Source organism: Xiphophorus hellerii, chromosome 16 (genome assembly GCF_003331165.1).
Source record: "Xiphophorus hellerii strain 12219 chromosome 16, Xiphophorus_hellerii-4.1, whole genome shotgun sequence".
In the NCBI taxonomy this organism is placed as follows: Eukaryota; Metazoa; Chordata; class Actinopteri; order Cyprinodontiformes; family Poeciliidae; genus Xiphophorus; species Xiphophorus hellerii.
The window spans coordinates 19,691,250-19,711,128 of record NC_045687.1 but is presented as its reverse complement, the minus strand read 5'-3'; the positions used below and the strand labels follow the sequence as shown (position 1 = coordinate 19,711,128).

Here is a 19,879-nt window from a genome sequence, read left to right as displayed (position 1 = left end):
AATACTAAATATTTAAGTGGAATATTGACATGGTGTAGAGTACAGAAAAATTCCCCCAAAAATGTAAACATTGGTTATAAAAAAACATTTAAGTTCTCTTTGCATAATGACTTAATTTTTTAACTGTTCATTGAAAAGCACACAATTAATCTGAACATCTATGTCCAAGATGGATTTATGCAAATTTCTGACGAGAGCTGCGTACATTTCATGAAAAAAAAAAATAATAACCACGAGGACAAACTTAGAAGCCAATACTTTCATCTTTATTAATCTTGTTCTCATTGTTTAAATAAATTTTTCTTCTGTAAAATCTCAAAACGAAAACACTGAACAGGAGTGTTAAAGCCTGTCTTAATTTAAAACAAATACACAACAAACCATTAAAAACGAACGGTAACGCTTACACTGTATCTGTAAACAACCCGCCCCGCCCCGCCCACTGCACACAGTTTGATAAGATTTGGCATGTCCATTTTTCTCAACGCATATGCCTTCAGCTCTTTGTGTCATTAAAATGTTTCTTTTTTTATTATTGCAGGTCAGACAATAAAAAAAGACATATCTACTAAAAAACACTTCAAATGAAAAGGGGAAAAAAAAAAAAAAAAAGCATTAGTGCCAATATTTCTTAACACACAGTCAGCAGAATACCAAATGCACTCATAACATTTTTTTTTTTTTATATATATAGACCTTCTGTATAAGTAAGCAGCCTTACCCACATTATGACAGGCATTACCATGCGCACACGCATCGTCGTCACATTCTCACACACATGCACAGCGACTGCGGTGGTTTATAATCCACTTACTTGGTCTCAAGTCTCACTCATACTCATAGTGTGTGTGATGCTGCACACAGCATCGACACGTGGAGAAATGCATCGTAGCCTGAAAATGCCAGCAATTTAAACATGTATCACTGCAACAGTAACAAACATGTTGAAGAACGAATAACAGAACAAACAAAAAAACAAAAGAGTGCGTGAGATACAACAGTAGGAGGTCAGCATTTTTGAAAACGTTATCAATGACTTTTTTTTTTTCTAGTTTTTTTTTTTCTTTCAAAATTTCACTATTCAAAAATTATAATCATACATCCAAACGAAACAAGAAAAAGAAAAAAAAAAAAACAACAACAACGACGACAACAAAATAAAAACAAACTTAACATACACAGTAAGGTACAGCCCTGATCTGGATCAGAGCCGTTTTGCATGTGTTTGGATTCAATCTCTGTCTTTAAGGGGATGTGAATACAAACTGCACTCCTCAGTGTTCTCTTATAATGATGAAGGTAATGCTGTTTACAGTGCCTGTCTGTCTGAAGGCTTCTCTGTATTTGGTGTGTGCATGTTCATGTAAATCGGTTAAAAAGTCCCCCTACTTACTAAGCACGTTGCGATCCAGTCGAGTCTTTAAGACTCACTGACTTTTTTTTCTTTTTCATTCTTTTTCAGGTTTCAAGTCTAAGCAGTTGAAATCTTCATGTGTGGAAAAAAAGGCTGAATACACATCTAACAGTCCCTGCATTTGTTTGTTTTTTTATATAATAGCTTAAGTCTGGCCATGAGAATGTGTGTAAGCATGTCTCACATTTCTGCTTTAAGTGTGTGCACGTTAATATGCATCCTAGTATATGTACGCACGGGTATGTATTCAGTACATCAATATGCATACCATGTAAATATGTGTGCCATATTAAGTACATATGTATCCCAGTGTATGCCCTATCAGTGTGTTCGAATTCGATCGTACTCGTTGGGCGGGCTCATCAGATGGAGTCGGCGCCCCCACCCAGCAGGTCGCCAGGCAACAGTCCGGCGGAGCTGTCCATTTGGTGCCTTTCCTCCATTTGAGGTGCTCCCCACAGGCTGCTGCTCGGGTATCCTGTGTTTATGCCGCCCCACAGCCCAGACCGCCCGCTCTCCACCCCGCCGACGCCTCCTTCCCCGGCCCCGTTGGTGCTCCACTGGGAGAATATCGCGAGCCCCGGTCCTTGGGCCGAAGACGCTTCCGAAGACGCGCCCGTACCGTCGAGACTCTGCCATCCAGAGCCGGACGACCTTTCCCCTCCGCCGGCGCCATTTCCGTTTCCACCTGAAGATGAGCCCACCGCCGGCCGCTCACTCCCAGGGGAGCTCCCGCCGCTGCTGGCCACGGCCGCGCCCGTTCCGGATGAACCGGGCGCTCCGTTGCCCGCCGCTCCTCCCGAGCCGGCCCCTTCGGCCTGGGAATGTGCAAAATAGCGTGCAACCTCTTCTTCACTCACAAACTCAGCCAGGATGGTGGTGTTTCCCAGAACACACCTGGAAGGCAAGTCAAGACAAACATCTTTTAGGAATACAACTGAATGCAACATTATTCATATTCATTAAACTTCTTAAAGTTTTCTCATAACTAGGGACGCAAACAACTATTTGACTTATGATTATCATTGATTAACTAATAACCTCCGCTTAGACCATGTTTTTGTGTTGTAGTTTGGCCGCCATCCAGTAGAGGGCGCCTTGGTCTTCCTTAATTGGAGCCAGGTGATACAGGAATTAAGATGGCAGAGACATACGAGAACGAAAAAAACCAAAACAAACCGGGTCCAAACTGAGTTCGGTGTGAGATGCAAAAGGGCCTATATATTTCAAAACAAAAGTGCATAAACACAGAGCGGAGCTATGGCGCAGTATTAGGCCATGGTAAGACAATAAAATAAATAAAAAAGAAAGACATAAAATTATGAGAATATAGTCATAAAATTACGAGAGTAAAGTCAATATTACAAGAATATACCCGTACGGGAATAAAGTCGTAAAATTTCCAGAACAAAGTTGTAAAATTATTATGGTTATTCTCATAATACCACGATGTTATTACAGTATGAGTTTTTGCTCATAATTTTATTTTTACTTTTTTGGTAGTGGGTTCAACTTCCCAACCAAAGATTTATGTGATACAAAGGTGAGGTTAATATAACAAAAAACAACAACAAAAAAACAGAGGGGATCACACAGAACAATTGTATAGTGGTGGAATAAAACCATGGTTGATTTTGAGGACTGCTGTGAGTTGATGCATTTTATGGAGCAAAGTTTTAATATTCCTTCAACAGCAACCGTAGACAGTACATCGGTATTTGTGGTGAAAATCTTTCTGATCACAGGGAATTTAAAACAAGAGAAAACTCAGGTTCTGGCTGCTTATTAGTTCATTGACAAGATTAATCAACTTTACATTAACTCATTAATCGGTAACTTCCTCCCTACTTACAACAATAAGCTCTAGAGCATTATTGGGATTTATTTTTATAAACAATATTTGAGAAGCACTGGATCCGTAGTGTCTGTGGGGCTGCTGGTGAACCTACATGTGAAGAGCACCCTGAGCCTTGGCCGCCTCCTGACGGCTGTTGTATCGAACCAGAGCGCTGCCCTGGGTTAGGCCCAGGTGAAAGGTCAGCAGGGGGCCGTGCTGCATACAGATAGTCCTTAGCGTGGAGCCGTCAATCTAGAATCGGAAAAAGAAAAAAAAGAGAGAGAGAATGTTTGGTGTAAAACATTTCACCAGGTTCATTAAGTATTGGGCCAGAAAAGGTCAAGGAACGTTGGTGGTTACGGCAAGAATGGTTACGCAGAGGAAAAGCTACGTGTTAATACTGTAAAGCAGACATCGCACTTTGCATTGAATTCATTTATAGTTTCTTAATCGTTACAGTGAGCTAGGGCGCTACAACGTCTCCAGAGAGATAATCGGTGTGCATTACTAATGTAAGCCCAGAAGTTATCATCTTCATTTTTAAGCTTCTTGAGGAATGTCCTGAAAAAGTAATTTCTGCTAACCCCAACTCATTAAATGGCTCAGTTATCTCTCCAGTCCAGCTCTGGCAGAGTCAAGCATTAGTCTGTTTAATTTGCATAAAAAAAGAGGCTGAAATGTCTCAAATAATACTTATTTTAGAGTTTGAGCACAAATATGCTTATATCTAAACTATCCTATTTTCTTTGTTTAAGGAAATTGATGAGGCTGAATCCAAATTTCAAGATCCACTTCAGATTTTAATAGGTGAGAAATTTGGAAAACTCTCCATGATTTTATTCCACTTTAAAATTACATATCACATTGTTTGGCTCATCACATAATAGCTCAATAAAAGTTTCTTGAGTTTGTGCGCAGCTTAAAGGTGTGCCACTTTTGAAAGGGACTGCATTATTTTCACATAGTAAGCATCTGCATCATAAAAAAAACCAAAACAATGTAATCACTTTAAAAATATGATAAAATTAGATTAAAAGTTGGTTATCAGTGAGCAACATTCAGAATTTTGCGTATTAGGGATTGTAACTCTGTATCCCATAAATCTTTTATCAGAAAACCTTTTATGTGAACCTGACTAAATATAGTTTGTTTATTTAGATAACTCATTCAAAGATTGACGTCGACTAAAATATAGACGTTACCGACAAGTAAATCTAACATACCTCTGCTACTGTAATTATTGTTCTGAGTTAAATTTCCAAACAAGTGCTGATATTTTTAGTCTCCTGTGTCCATGTGAGCGTCCTCTGTCCTTACCTGAGGGGTCAGGTTTCTCAGCAGCAGCCAGCAGCTGCTTCTAGAGGTACCATCACTCCAAGCTGAGCCTAGAAAAAAAACAAACACATAACAGGAAGAGAGAAGAATAGCATGATGAAACAGAAACACTTTTATGCTAACCATGCTACCATAGTCAGAACCTAGCTAAGATACATGAAACCTTCTTTTCTTAACAGTATAAAATCAAAACAAAAGCTGACAAAAAAAATGGTTATAAAACCAATTCTCTCTCCAAAGTACCTGACCCAAATCTTGACTCTTGATTCATCCCTCCCCAGCTCCGAGCCAACCGCGGACCTCCAGTTCCCCACGGGGAGGGCGAGGCCTGCTTCTGATTGGTCAGGCCAGGAGGGGGACGCGGCAGCTGCGAGCTACTGCGATTGGTCTTCCATAATTTGTTTTGTCCGATGGGCTCTGGAGGCCAGCTGGGCTTGTACTCGGCGTACTTTCCTGGGAGGGGTTTGGAGAGTGGGAGAGATAAATGAGTTATGAAATGCAAGCTACACAGAGGCACGTTGCAGACGGCAGATACGACAACTTAGCAGACCTAAAACCTTGGGGAAACTTTTCTAACAAACATATGACCATGTAGTGATTTGAATTCCAAATTAATGAGTGGAGAAAAAAAAGGAGTTGAATGCAAAGAAGAAGCAAAATAGAAATCAGACCTGTGCTGTGTGCATTGCTGAGGGGGCTGTCTGAGGCACTGTAGGGCCAGGCACCAGGTGAAGGCAGCGAGGTGTTGAGGGAGGGGTTTGGCCCTGCAAACGGTTCAAACATGAGCAATAACAGCAAAAAGAAAGTAACAGCCCAAATACTGAGCCATTAAGAAGATTGTCCTTGTGTTAGGGCTGCAGGAAACGACAGGGCTGAGCTACAGTACACAGAGCAGTGAAGCTTCAGTGATAAGGAGTGTTCTCTTTCTTTCTTTATTCCTTAGAAACGTGGCATTTCCTTTAGCGTTTATCTAAAATCCTCACAGGATTTAGAGTATGGCAACAGTTGCTGTTAGCTCGACGGGGTTAATTGGCTGCACCTGAGAGAGCACAGATTAACGGCACGCCTAGAGAGGGCAGATCTGCTTGTTGAGGACTTTTATTATTGAACGACTGTCACAAAACAACTATTATCCATTTCCTGTTCAGTTGTCCATTTGACGCTGCGTCTCAACAACCTGAATCAGAACATAAATTGGGGGCTCGTCCAGGATACAAACCTTGAGCCTCTTGCTTTTGGTAGCTACTCTTCAGCTTCACCATGTTTTAGGAAAAAACCCTAAAGGAATCTTTTTTATTGACATTTTATAGGATACACATGAAACCTGAAAAGTTTGTGGATTTAGTCCTGTACTTTAACTGGGCCATTTAAAAAAAAAAAAAAAAGCATGTGTTCATTCCCTTTGGAAGGAACATCCACCCAAATCAGATGAATTTCGTTTATGCTTATATATTCAATCTCAAAAATGCTTTAAGAAATTTGAATAAAAGGTTTCTTTCTACTTTATTATTATGTGTTGCTTTCTGTTAAGCACACAAAAATCCTGAGCTTTGGTTATAATGTGAACGAGACTAAGAGGTTTGACAACATTTTCATGATGAATCAAGAAAACTTCAGAAAATCTTGTTAAACTACCAGGGCACTATAACATCTCTCTGCCTGTCTAGGTAAACTAGCTTTATTCCAAAAAAATTGATTTTAAAACCTTGACTGTATAATACATACAATATAATCCAACAGCAGCTAACAGTAGATGTGGTGTAATAAGATTTTATTATCTTTCAATTAGTCGAAACATCATTTTTAGAGTTAGTACATCATGTACCTTTGTCTCAAGGATAATATGGAAACACTCAAACCAGGAACTAAAAACGGGAAGATATTTGGCAGTGAACTACCTATATTGTCTCGTAGTAATGGGTGGTCCGGATCATTGAGATTTGGGGATGCTGGGGAGCCGAGGACTCTACCAGGGGTCATGTAGGGGTCGGACTCTGGGTCTCCAGTGCTCTGGATTCCTTTCCATGGTACACCAGGCTGGAACTCTGTCACAACAGAAACATAAGTAGCTTAAATGATCTGGATAATTTGCATGTATTAAGATTTAAAGCCTTGGCTACGTTCTAAAATCCTCAGTGTTCACCAATTCTGAATTACAATCCTTAATCTGCTGTTATTTACCTTTAAGGCTGAAACAATTAATCAGATTATTGGTGATTAATTGATTATTGTAATAACTACCAAAAAAACTTGCATTAAATCGTTAACCTGCTGGAAAAACAGTATACTGTAAACAATAATTAAGCCAAAACTGTACAAAAATATATATAAACTTGTATCTAAGAAATAAAAATTCTGTAAATACATTCTACCCAGAACTCTTCTCGTAACAGTTTTAGCTTCACCTGATTCCAATTCTGTAAATAATAAAAAAAAGTCTTCTCTTAAGCACCTTTTGCTATCCAATTATTGTACAGTTAATGAAAACAAAAGATCAATAAATCTACAAATAGTCAAGAATACACTAAATGAAGGTTTTGTTATTACATTTTAAAGAATGAAGCATTTTCTTATTTAAAAAGGGAATTCATTTCTTCATTTTTGATAGTGTAAATAAAAGACTGCAGTGGATTAATTTTTAAAAAAGCTGCAGAATGTACCAATTTATCAATTCAATTACTAAAATAATTGAAGGTTTCAGTTCTATTTAACTAAAAATATAAGCGTAAAGTTTTCATGAGCGCATTTTTTCTCAGACCGTCACTGATCCTGTAAGACGAAAACAGATAAAATAATAAAAAAAGCAGCATGTCCACACCTGGAGGCCAGCTTGAAGTGGCAGGTTTGTTTCCCATTTTACTACCAGGAGTTCGGTGCCAGCTGTCTGCAGAGCCCTGAGGTGGGATTCCTAACCCTTCACTCCCCAGCATTTCATACTGGGAGTACGGAGACCCTCCTCGAACCTTTATCGTACTGGGTACAGGGCCTTGCGGATAGCAAAAAAAAAAAAAAAAACACAAAACAGCTTTAGTCATTTTCTGCGTCACGCTCGGATACACTGTGAGTGGCGAGTGAGTAATGGAGTCGCGGCAGCATCGGAGGTGTGACTTTTGGAGATGCAGAAAGAAAAAAAAATCCCACTGGGAACCATCTGTTAGCCTACCGTTCTTGTGAAGGGCTGTGTCTGGAGGAGACGGAGCAGGGGAATGTCCCTCCATCATCCATTTAAAGCGGGACTGTTGTCCACTCATGTCCTTCATGCCCCCCATCATGGGGCTGAGTTCTAGTGTCGACAGGTTGCCACCAGCTGTGAGCCCTGACCAGAAAAAAACCCATCCTGGATCAATCCTTTACTCTGGCTCATGGGTGAGTAAAAAAACCCATCAGCTGTCTGGAGGAACGTACCAGAATACATTCCTTGTGATTTGGCATGAAGGTCTGATAAGGGACCCCCCATTCCAGTGTGTGGGAGGGGGTCTACCATGGATTGTTTGGACACGCCTCCTCCCAGGTGAGAGGGGGACAGCTTGGAGTTCCCTCCACCAGCTGTTGCTCCTCCAGCTCCAACTTGCTGCTGCCTCTGCTGGAGAATCGCCATGATCCTCGCCAGCTGAGAAGAAAAATATACAAGGAAGTAGAATGAGAAAATGTGCAAGTACCGTAATTTCTAGACTAGTTAGAGCACCTGAATATAAGCTCCACCCACTAAGAAACAAGAAAAAAAAGGACATATATTGGCTGCACTTGTCTACATACTTGCTTAGACATGTTTCCCAGTCAATGTCATCTTGTGTTTTATTAACTTTATATTATAATACTCTATCTGTAGTTCTATACATCAAAAACAAACTAAAGTCTGGTTACATGTGTACATTGCCTATATCTACAACATCAGTCTTGTATAATTCAAATTTTGAACTGGAACTTAATTAAGGGTCATCCAGAATCATCCAAAGCGATGAAATGGCTTTTAACCCCACCGTCGAATCAGACGACCTCTCATGTCTTCCCTTGTTTCACTGCTGCGGTGGCTAACGCTTTAGCAAACAGAAATAAAACTGTCTTCACTCAGCAACCATCACTGTGAACCTCATTGTGTAGTCGTGTCGCTTAGCAACACAATAACCTAACTCAACACACTGAAACTTAAGGGGGGGGGGAGAAAAAAACACAACCACAGAGACGCCACGCCTTGCTCTGCAACACTTCTGAGTGTTTCTGGATGACGTTGGCTAACAGTGGCAGCCCTGACGGAGCGGCCTCTTTGTTGTGTGATCAAGAAAGGGCAGCTGAAGCAAAGATGTGCGTGATTAAAAAGATCTCGGAAATGCTCACCTGCTGCGGGTCTGTCTGTTGTCTGAGAGGCTGAGGTTGGGGGAACTTCCTCTGGTTCTGCAGGACCTGCTGTTGCTGCTGCTGCTGTTGTTGTAGCAGCAGCTGACAAGCCTGCCACAAATGACGGCAAGAAACATTTCTTACAAATCGACGTTCAACAATCGCTCGAACGGCCGATTCGTTCGAGCGATTGCAGTCTCGCGAAAGGGTCACCAGCGGATGACTCATCTTGGTGAGCTACGTAACGTTTCAGCGCGTACCAGATGGAACTGCTGCATGTGGGGGTAAATGTTGCTGAGCACTGCAAGCTGCTGCGGGGAAATCTGAGGCGGGAACACTCCGCCGCTAACCCCGCCGACACTTCCAACACCGCCGACACCTCCCACTCCCCCTACGCTGCCGCCAGGAGAGGGCATCTGCTTCAGCATGGGACCCGGCACCTGTAGAGTAAAAGAAAATTGGGGTTTGGTAACACTGAAGTGAATCATGAAAAAAAACAAACAAGAAAAACAGAATCACACTGATTCCAGGTGCTTTGGGAACTTTTGTCACTTATAAAAAAGGTTCTTGGGAAAGAAATAATGTTGGACAGAAACTATAAAACCGTAAACAAAACTTTCTCAACAGCTGAAATACGCCACAGTCTATAGGCACAGAGGAATGAACAAACAAGGGAAATGTAACAATAAATGTTGCTACACTATAAACTGCCCCAGTGATTATTGTGATAAAAGATAATTTTGTCGTTTTGAGACCATTTTCAAGAAATGTATTGATAATGATGTAACACAATTTCGCCCAATCAAAGATCAATAAACAGCAAAGGCTTAGACCCGATCAAATGAACAAAGAAAATAAAAAAAATCTTATTTTATGTTGTCATTGTTTGCATAACGTTGCGATATTTAAAGATTTACAGCTGCAAGTGCAAGTCACTTGTGTTTTTGACTGTCTCCATAGCAACAACTCTGAATCCAGCAGGTGTGAAACCTATATCCCGACGCTGTGGCGCATTTCTGAGTTAAAACCAGAATCAATAATGAACGTAGCGGAGAACATCGCAGCCCGACAACAGGTTACCATGGGAACCGAACAAACAACTAAAAGACACCAGCAAAATTGCAATGACTATGACTCTCATTGGGCACCATAAAAAGTAGCGATACCAGCAAGATAAATACTTGCTGGTATTTTTCTCGTTTTGTTTTTTGTTTGGCAAAAAACAAGAAGAAGACGACAATAGAGGACAGCCAACCTGAGCAGAAAGGAACTGATGAGGCACTTGAGCCCGTAACCCTGGGGACGAGTTCATCGAATGCATGCCAGGCTGGTGCATCCCTCGAGGCTGAGACATCCCTCCTCCACCTGCAGCAAACACTCCATGGCCACCCATCTAGAACAACAACGTACCACCAACCATTAGCAACTCTGTGCTAAGAGAATCAAACTGAAGGCTTTGAAGAGTTTCAGGTGACTTGTGATTTCAATGTAATGTTGAAATCATGTAGATACAGCACAATAAGACTCACCTTATCACCATAGGGTCCCATGTCACCAGGGCCCATGTCTTTGGAACTAGGCATGCGGTACCCTCCTCCTCCTCCTCCTCCTCCGCTTCGCCCTCCTCTTCGCATCTCTCCATTGTAGTCATTTATTCCTCTCTTGTCCCCGTCCATCTTTTTTTCCACGCCTGGATCATCACCCTAAGAAAAAAGAAGAAAAAAATAAAAGAGAAAAGGAATGTTTTTAATGATAACTTCTTATAAAAGCGAAGCGGTTTGGGATTTTTGGAGAACTTCTTACCAGAAGACCCATGTTGGAAAACTGGCGAGATACTGGATTCATCCAGCTGTCGCCTCCTCCACTCTGTAAGAAAGAAACCCAAACATTGCTCTCAATCAAAAGCAAAAAAAGTTTTAAAAGCAGTTATTTTTCAATAGAAAATAATGGACATGGTTAAAAAAAAGAAGAGAAAAACAAGATGGACACAACATGAAACATCTATCGTTTGCTGTGTGACTTTTTGTTTTGGATTGATTTAGGACTGATTGTATTTGCTAAAGATTGTTGACAGTGTCTTTGTTCCCACCAATGTGGGAAAACAGTAAAAAACAAAGTGAAAAAATAAGTAAGCAAAAGAAAGAAAATAGTTCTGTTCCAGAAAGGTCACCCCATTCCTAACCTTGATGTTTCCTCTCTTCCCAGCATGACTCTGACTCCAGCCTCCAGAGTTAAACGACGAGCCGCTTCCCTGAGAACCAGCGCTGCTCCAGACTCCGCCGCCGCCGCCGTCCTCGTCGTCCTCCCAGCTCGGGTGCCGGGATGCGGCGATGGAGCCGTCGCCCTTCCCGCCCCAGCTGTCCACCGACTTCACTCCTGCAGTAAAAACAAAGCAAGACGGCTTAAAAAGCAGTCCAGTCTAGAGATTATTGAGCCAACCTCATTATTTATTTGTGCTAAAAAGTGGATTAAAATCTTCTGGAAGCCACTGGAGCTACATCAATAAATGTTTCGGTTCCTACCAGGTTTGCTGGGGTTGGGTGAAGGGTTCCTCCAGCCAGATGATTTGCTGGAATCGTCCGGTTCTCTCCAGCTGGTCGCAGCGTCCGACGCCTGGCTCCAAGTCGTTGTACCATCATCCACGCTTTGTGCAGCTCCCCCCCACATGCCTGCAAAGGAATTGAACATTTAATTTTATAAATTGCTATGGAAACCCTTGTAATCGGTCCTGATTGTTATTCTGCTTCCCTTACCCACTGCTCCACTGCCAGGGTTGGAGTTGATGCTGTGCTGCCGTCTCGGAGGCTGTTGTTGCATTGCTGGCGGCGGACATTGTGGACCTTGTTTCGACCCCGGCGCGGTGCTGTTCTTGTCCCACAGGTTGACATTCTTGTTGTTGTAGCGTGTTGGGTCCCCCCAGGCTGACGTGCCGTCGTCGATCTCCATCTTCCGGCTTATGGACTGAGGCGACGGTTCCTCCCAGCCGCTGGGCTCTAGCGGGTCCCCCGCGCCCCCGGAGATTTGAGGAATTGGGCCAGCGGTCCACCCCAAACTTTGGTTCTGGTTCTTTGAAAGTTGAGCTCCGCCCCCGACGTTCGGCTGGCTGTTAAACCCCTCCGGTGATTGCTGCTGCTGTTGTTGATGATGATGATGATTTTGGGCTTTCGTTGGTGCCGCTTGGCTGTTTGGTATCTGTGCTGCGTTGGGTTTGGCGCCCCCCCAGTCCTGGTGGGATTTGCCTCCACCCACATCTCCTCCACTGCCCCACCCTCTTCGCTGAGATCCCCCTTCGTCCATGTTTCCCCAGGAGGATCCCTCGTCGGAGTTGCTTCCAACTCTCCTCCTCCCATCTCCCCACCCGGCTCCAGAAGCCGAGTCTTTCTTGCCCCATTCCTCTCCCCAACCACCTGTTTCTCCTCTTGTAGATCCCTTCCACCCCCCTGTTCCTTTGTCTTCTGCTCCATCTCCCCACCCGCTACCCTGTTGTTCATAGTCTTGCCAGTTTTTCCTTCCTCCTCTGTGACCTCCCCACTGCTGGTCGTCCGTCCTCCATCCTTTGCCCTCTTTTTCAGGTGGGGGTTCCCCCCATCCTCCAGCTGCCTTTCCTTGACTGCCCTGCATGTCGTCTTCCGGCGATCCTGGCTTCCTCATGGTGCTGCTAGGCATAAAAGGACCACTGGTGGACTGCTTAGTGCCACCCTCCCAATTATCCCTGGGAGTAGCGGGGCCAGAGTTTAGGCTGCCAGACGACGCATCATTGGACGCAGAACCGCTCTCGGATGGGTACCTAGAGCTGCGGATGGTGGTAGTGTTTATGGTTGCTGATGAGAATGCAGAGGAAGATGAAGGGTTTCTTTCGTTTCTGTTCCCTACACCTTTTGAGGTGTCCAGGTCCCAGGCCACGTTCTGCTTGATCTGAGTCTGGCCCCAGCCCGTGTTGGACAGAACCCGGGGGTCCAGGTCGGATCTGTTGAGCATGCTAAGTAAGGCCACGTCTGCCTCGGAGGAATGGTCGGAATGGTGCCGCACAGAGCGCTCCTTCTGTCCGCCTCCGCTTCCAGCGACGGATCCACCGCCGCTCGACGACGAATTTCCCCCGCCGCCTCCGACAGCTCCGCCCTGCCCTCCTGCGCCTCCCCACTCCTCGACTGTCCCGTCTCCACTTTCCATCCCTTTCTGATTGTCCCAAGCTTTTGTCATAGTTGCTAAGTTTTGCGAGGCAGAGTCCTCTAAACAGCCGCCGCCGCCGCTGTCCGTGCTGCTGCTGATGCTGCTTCCATCCACTTCTCCTCCACTTCCTATTGCTGAGTTAATAGAACCTACACTTTCTGCGGTGCCACCCCAATTCACTTCTGTACTTCCTCCTTCCCAAGCTCCCTGAGATACAACTGGGTTGGTTGACCCCCCGCCATTCCCCTTGCCCCACCCAGCTTTGTCGTCCTGGCTACCAAACCTCCAAACGTTCCCTTCATGCCCCTGAGCTCCAGTACCCCCTCCACCCCACCCGTCTGCCTGCGAGGCACCAGCGCCAGGTTCGGAGGTCACCGGAGGCATAGCGCTCCAAGATGACGAGGCAGCAGAGGAGGAAGACAGAGACCCAGAAGTATTCGCCTCACCTTCACCGCCAACCTCAGAGTTTCCCTCGTTGACGCCTTCTTGATTTGGTCCTGCTTCTCTCCCCGCCCCACCCGAACACGGCTCTGGCCCTGGATTTCCTAAGTGCTGCTGCTGCTGTTCTCCAGTCTTGGCCCCCACAGCGGTTTCAGTGTGCTGCTGGTAGAGACCAGTTTGATTCACAGATGAAAGTGTCTGAGTGGTGATGACAGTGGTGCTGGCAGAGAATGAGGAAGCTGAAGTCACGGACGAGTGTTGCGATGAGGCGCTACAAGCCGGAACGGAGGTCCCGCTCTGCCCCAGGGCGGGCCAGGCAGACGGGTTCACATTAGGGTTGAAATTGGCACCAGGGACGCTGCTGCTGCCACCCAACGGGCTCTCCTGAGGCCCAGGAAGAAGATGGGAGACTTTGGAATTGTAAGATGCTGCCGAGCCTTGGCCTACCTCCACTTGGGACGCGGCGGAGGAGACCCACACACTACTTGGCTGAGCACATTCAATAGGCGAGGAAGAAGAAGAAAGAGGAGAAGAGCGAGGTGGGGAAATATTGTCCATGTTCCCTTCACCTCCTCCTCCTCCTCCTGCAGTTCCTCCTTTCTGCTGCATGTTTCTCTCCCCCCATGAGGCACTACTGTTGTTGTTACCAGGGCAGTCCTGCTCCTGCATCCCTCCTCCGGCCCCTTCAGAACTCAGTTTGGGGCCAGCAGTGATGCTAGGCCAGTCATCCAGGTCAGTCCCATCCATAAACACCTTCCTGCAGCCCTGAGAGGAGGACTGGCCGCTGGAGCTGGCCCCCCATGTGGAATTTGCATAAGTTGAAGTAGTAGTAGAAGACGACAGAGCAGCAACACAAAATGAGGATGAGGTTGGGGGTGAAGGGGAGGATGAACCCACGTTGGAATCTGTGGACAAAAGTTGAAGAAGTTATTATAACTGAGAGTTTTATTGAACATTTCACATGTTGGGTTCCTCCACCAGAGCAATTCCAGTTTTTAACTGAATCTATTGAAGGATACAATAGTTCTGGAGACTAGATTATTTGAATTAAGGCTGCGCCAAGGAATCAGCACAGACTTCTGTAATGTTTGGTGACTTTTGCATGTGAAATCAATCTTATCTACCTTCACAAAGGTCTGAAAATCAGTCACTTTTCCTTTTCACTCTGCTGTGAGGGAGAGCTGACCGACTGACTCGCCCGTCAGGTTACGCCCGCACAATAGTCGTCCCACTGCTGCCGACTTGGCAACTTTGTTGCTATATTTAGCAACTTTTCAGACAAAAGAAATCGGTATCAGCCAAAATTGGAATCGGCGAGTCAGGCTTATTAAATATTAGTGATCGGCCAGAAAAGGGCAATTGGTGCACCCCTTATTAGAATAACATTGGGATTTATTTTTCAAATGGTATTCAGTCATTTATGGAAAACTGCTTTTCTCTAGATTTATGGTTTCAGTTAACATCAGCTAAACACACATCGAAATACAGAAATTTGCATGTTTCTGTAAACATGGCAAACACTAGGCAACTCTGTACCTAGTTGCCATTAGCCTCACCTGTATTTCCGTCAGCGTTTGCATTAGGGCCTTCTGCCCCCTGTAAGGATGGGGCAACATCCCAGCAACTGCCTCCTCCCACCTCTCCCGTACTGCTTTCCCCTCCCCCCAACAGCATGGAGGACAGCGGTGGCTGGCCCCTCTTCAGTAGCACTTTATGGTCCTGCTGGCAGCGAAATCGCGGTGGGACTTCTCTAGACATGTATCGCTGCTGCTGCTGCGAACTCTGACTTCCAGAAGGAGACGAGGCGGAGGAGGAGGGCTGTCCGTTGGCCACAGCAGTTCGCTGCTTTGCATTGTTCCCGCCACCAGGAGGGACTTGGGCGGAACCCCCACCTGCACCAGGACTGGGGGACGACGGGGAAACGGGGCCAGGGCTGGGGGACGCTGAGCCTGGGGTGGCGAGCGGCTGGGAACAGGAGGGCTTGGCTGGTTCTGGCACTGAAACGTCATAAAAGCTCGTTTACGGAGTACGCTTAGTGTAACATTCACAACGAGGCCCGTCACGATAAATTCTGCTGGACGATCAATTGTCCCAGTAGTTATTGCGATCAACAATTTTGTTGTTTTGAGACGGTTTTCAAATCGTGACAATGGAACAATAATGCAAGTTTTCTCTCTCATAGACCAATAAACTTTTAATTTAGCAGAAAACAGGAACTGGAAGATATTGTACATGACCAAAAATAAAACAATAAACAGAACTAAAAACCATACGCAATCGAAACCATACATAAAATGGATTGTGACATCTCTGCAAACAAAATGCAAATAATAAATCTCATTTTATCATGCGATTAATTAATTGCGACAGATTTATTCACAACGTTAATGAAGAGGAAATCTTTACATTACCCATGATATTTAATGTAAGTCATTATTAAAAATATATATATATTTACCTTTGATTTTCTGTTCTGGCACCTAAAAGAAGAAACAGATGCATTAAAAAGAAGAATTCAATCACTTCTAAACTTCCTTCGATTTTATTTCTGAAATCTTTCGCAAGCTCGGAATAAAAATAGAAAACCCCAACAAACAGAGAAGTTTGTGGGTTTTCTCAGAACAGAATGGAAATGACAATCTCACATGTAAAAATAAACGTTTACCAATACAGCAAAGCTAAAAAAACAACATAACTCAGAGCTCGAGTTAAAAAAAAGAACTTATTTATTTCCTACATGCATAAATGATCTTAATTTCCTCTAGAGGTTGGACAATTTGGGTCACACAAAAAAAAACTGTTTAGTTTATTGTCCATAAAACATTTAACACTTCTGGGTCAGAGCCCAGGTATGCAACCACATGCTTTGGTGCGAGCCTGATTAAACTTCTGCTTTTATTATCTGGACAAATCAGTCAGACTGAATCCGTTTTGACTAATGAGAAACATTTCTAGATCCATTTTAAAATATCATTTCGCCTCAACTACGCTATTTTTTAAATTTTTATTCTTTAACCAACTGAAAAAAACGCAGCAGGTGCTGGAGACTGACCTTCTGAGAGGTTTCCCTTTTCTTTTTCTCGTCTTTCTTCTTTTTCTTGTCTTCCATGAACTGCTGTTCCCCTTCTTGATTCTCCTGCCTGCGAAAGAGAAATGCACACGTTCAATTATTCATGCTATTAAAGCCACTGCAGTTTAAACGCACGTGCGTCAGAGTCGCGCCGTCTTCATAAACAAGCGGGATGTTTCGATGCGTTCATCGGATCGTCTCCGACAATGTCAGCGGTGTAAAGAGAGAGAGAGAGAGAGGGAAACGGTAACCAGGGCTGGACAACTTAGAGAGCAGGCCTTGGTACTCTGGCACTGCGTTGCATAATTCATTAACCAGCAAACCATTGCGAGTCCAAACGGCAGACAGTGCAGACTGCAGGAAAAATAAATAAATAAAAATACACATGCGTGGACTCGTACGTTTCTGAAAAAGCCGACGTTTGACGCGTTTTGGCAGCAGAGGAGAATAGTTTTCACGTGAGCTTATCACAGGCGAGTCGGCTGAGCAAAAGTGAGAAAGTCCAGAAAATTTACAACCATGAGAAGATTTTCTTTTTCCAGAAGAAAATTTCACTAGAAACCCAAAAGATTCTGAGACCTCAGTAGAATGTGAATGTGCAATTATTTCACTGCTTTGTTTCATTTCATTCATAAACCAAAAAGAAAAACCAAGACTCCTTTAAGTCTTCTATAAGAAATGTTATGCAAGAAAAGAGACCTTTTGACTGCTACACTGACCTAAACAGCACGTCCCGTTATTGGAGCGCGGCTTGCGAACACATCAAAAATACTTTCTGTGTGTTTTATGTCGCAGCAAAACTATCAATTTTTTTACACTATCGCAACTGCAACATCATTTAAATTCTTTTTTTTTAAACACAGGCATTTGGAGCGCCTCACGCAAGCATTCGAACCCCCTGAATGCATTTAAAACGACAAACTACAACGCATGTTGGGGGATTTTAGTATATAGTGCACGAATGTGACATGGTAAAAAAAAAAAAAGGTTTTATATTTTAAATTGAAAAATAAATACAAATGTGAAAAGTGTGGCGCACATTTGCAGGGACATAGCAGAACATAGCTCCTCATTCATTGGGGTATGTCTCAACTGGAGTTTTTGGGATCTAATCTAAGTCAAACTGGAAGGAGAGCGTCAGTTTGACTCTTGCTAGTTTTACTTTGACTGGGCCATTCAAACACCTGAATATACTGTAATTGAACGCATCCAGTTGTGGCTCTTGCTGCTTTAAGGGTCGATGTCCTCCTTGAAGGTGAACCTCCGCCACTGTTTCAAATATTTTTCTGCTCCATCTATCATCCCTGTCGCTGTCTAAGTAAAGCATGCCCACAGCATGATGCTGCCACCTCCACCTCACAGATGGAGGTGTGTGTTTTAATGGGTGTACAGTTGTCAGTGCTCTACAACAGTATTTTGCATTTAGCTCAAAAGCCCTATTTTGGTGTTTGAATGGCTTTCTTTCAGGAACGGTTTTTGTTCACATGACGATTTGTGCCAGCTGTGCCGCACCGTTTCCATTTTCAGATGGTGGAACGGTTGAACTTTGCTCTACAAAAAGCTCAAACTACCCAAAGGTGAAACATGCTGGCCATTTAAGTGACTTCTGAAGGGAGTTGGTAGCGCTGCAATTTATTTGGGGGCGTCAGGGGAAAAGTGGTCTCAGTGGAAATACATGCAACACTTTCCAGGTTTCCCACCCCCCCCTGCAAAATAAATTTTAAAAATAGAAAATCAGGTTCCACTTTCCTTCCTCTTGAAAACTATGCACCACCTTATGTTGTCCTACTACATAAAATAAAACTTAAATACATTGAACTTGTTGTTCTAGAGACAGAAAGCTACTTTCTCAAGCCAGCTTGTTTAGCTGCACGCAATTAGCACAATGTTTACGTTGCTAGCGCAAGCTAGCTGGTTAGCTTGTGGGTTTAATCCGCCACCATGAAACGCACGACGTGTCTTTACGTTGTTTTTAAGTGCACGCGGGCAGCCGCAGGAAAAATTAATAAGCCTCATCTAAATAACACGCTAACGAGGAACAGTGGAGGTTTGTGGGTAGCTGTCAACAGAGCAGCTTTACTCAAAAGAAGCTCAACATGGTCCCCCGTGAAGCAGCGGCTGAGCACCGTTCCCTGACCCACAGAGCCGGGGGTTAGAGGCGGAGAGCTGTCAGGGAGCAAGGTGTCTCCCTGCGGCTCCGCACAGCCACATCCTGAACGCAGCCGACAAACACCAACGTCACGTTAACTTACTAACAATATGCCGCTTGTTCTCGTTCTCCCCTCCTACACACATTTTGCAATTAGACCCTCGACAACCTTTTAAGGTTTTCAAGTGAGAGGCGGGTTTAGCAGGCTGCCCGGGTGCTGGGCTCCAACATTTGCCAGGGTCAAATTTATACGACGAAACTTGTATGACGTTCGTCCAAGCGAAGCTACCCTAAAACAGCGATGTAGCTCGCCGTGTGAATGAAGGAACCAGCTGCGGGTTTAGCTGCGTCATATGCGGTGTGGAAAGGCTCCCGGAGCGCATAAACATTTAAAAAAGGGGTAATTACTCACCTCGGGAATCACACAGGACATAAAGTGCTTCTGTGCAAATATTCTTGCAGACCCACCGCTAGCAGGCTAGCAAGGTAGCTAGCCTAGCGAGCTAGTTCTTCGAGGCTTCCAAGGCTAAATTGAATAAGAAATGACATCACCGGTAGGCGAAAAAATGTTAATCGTAGAAAAAGTGGGAAAAAACCGCAACTACCCTTTTTTGCGCAAACGCAGTTCTCAAGCTGTAAACAAAAAATACATATCCTCTTGATGACTGTCTATCGCTGTGTGATCGGTTAGTTTACTATCGGCCATTTTGCTTCTCTGTGGAGGTTCAGCCAGTGTATTATATCACCAGGCTGCTTGTTGATCAGAGAGGGGAGGAGGAGCACGGCGAGGTCGGCTGTGGACCAGCAGAGGGCGCCTTTGAGCTACGAGCTCCTTCCGCGAGGGTAGCAATTATAGGTTCGGTCCACCAGAGGGCGCGTTTACCTTTAGTAATACACCCAGGGGCCCAATAAAATGGAGACATTTTTATTAAATTCAGCCTGCTGTTGCTTAGTTTTGATTAAGAACGAAGAGGAGTGTTATTAGAATGGTGATGATTGCAATTATTTTACATCTTTTGAAGTATCTACCATCAGTTATAATAATCATAACTCTTATGATTACTATTTAATTGTATAATTATATTGATATATTATTCATATATATAAAAATACATTATTTTGTAATTG

General features: G+C 44.0%; 1 protein-coding gene across 1 annotated transcript; it reads right to left on the bottom strand.

The window, feature by feature from the left end:
* Positions 1-244: 244 nt before the first annotated feature.
* On the bottom strand, positions 245-19,484 carry LOC116735279 (trinucleotide repeat-containing gene 6B protein-like). The gene is made up of 21 exons (XM_032587034.1): positions 19,164-19,484; positions 16,585-16,672; positions 15,991-16,012; positions 15,089-15,529; positions 11,675-14,437; positions 11,444-11,590; positions 11,104-11,297; positions 10,725-10,787; positions 10,451-10,624; positions 10,177-10,314; positions 9,182-9,361; positions 8,922-9,032; positions 7,992-8,196; positions 7,750-7,902; positions 7,405-7,572; positions 6,485-6,631; positions 5,258-5,350; positions 4,830-5,039; positions 4,569-4,636; positions 3,364-3,503; positions 245-2,311 (listed from the first exon to the last, which is right to left on the bottom strand). Exons 2-21 carry the CDS (start codon positions 16,639-16,641, stop codon positions 1,777-1,779), a joined length of 6,009 nt encoding a protein of 2,002 aa, XP_032442925.1. The 5' UTR covers positions 16,642-16,672; positions 19,164-19,484; the 3' UTR covers positions 245-1,776.
* Between the last annotated feature and the right edge of the window lie 395 nt (positions 19,485-19,879).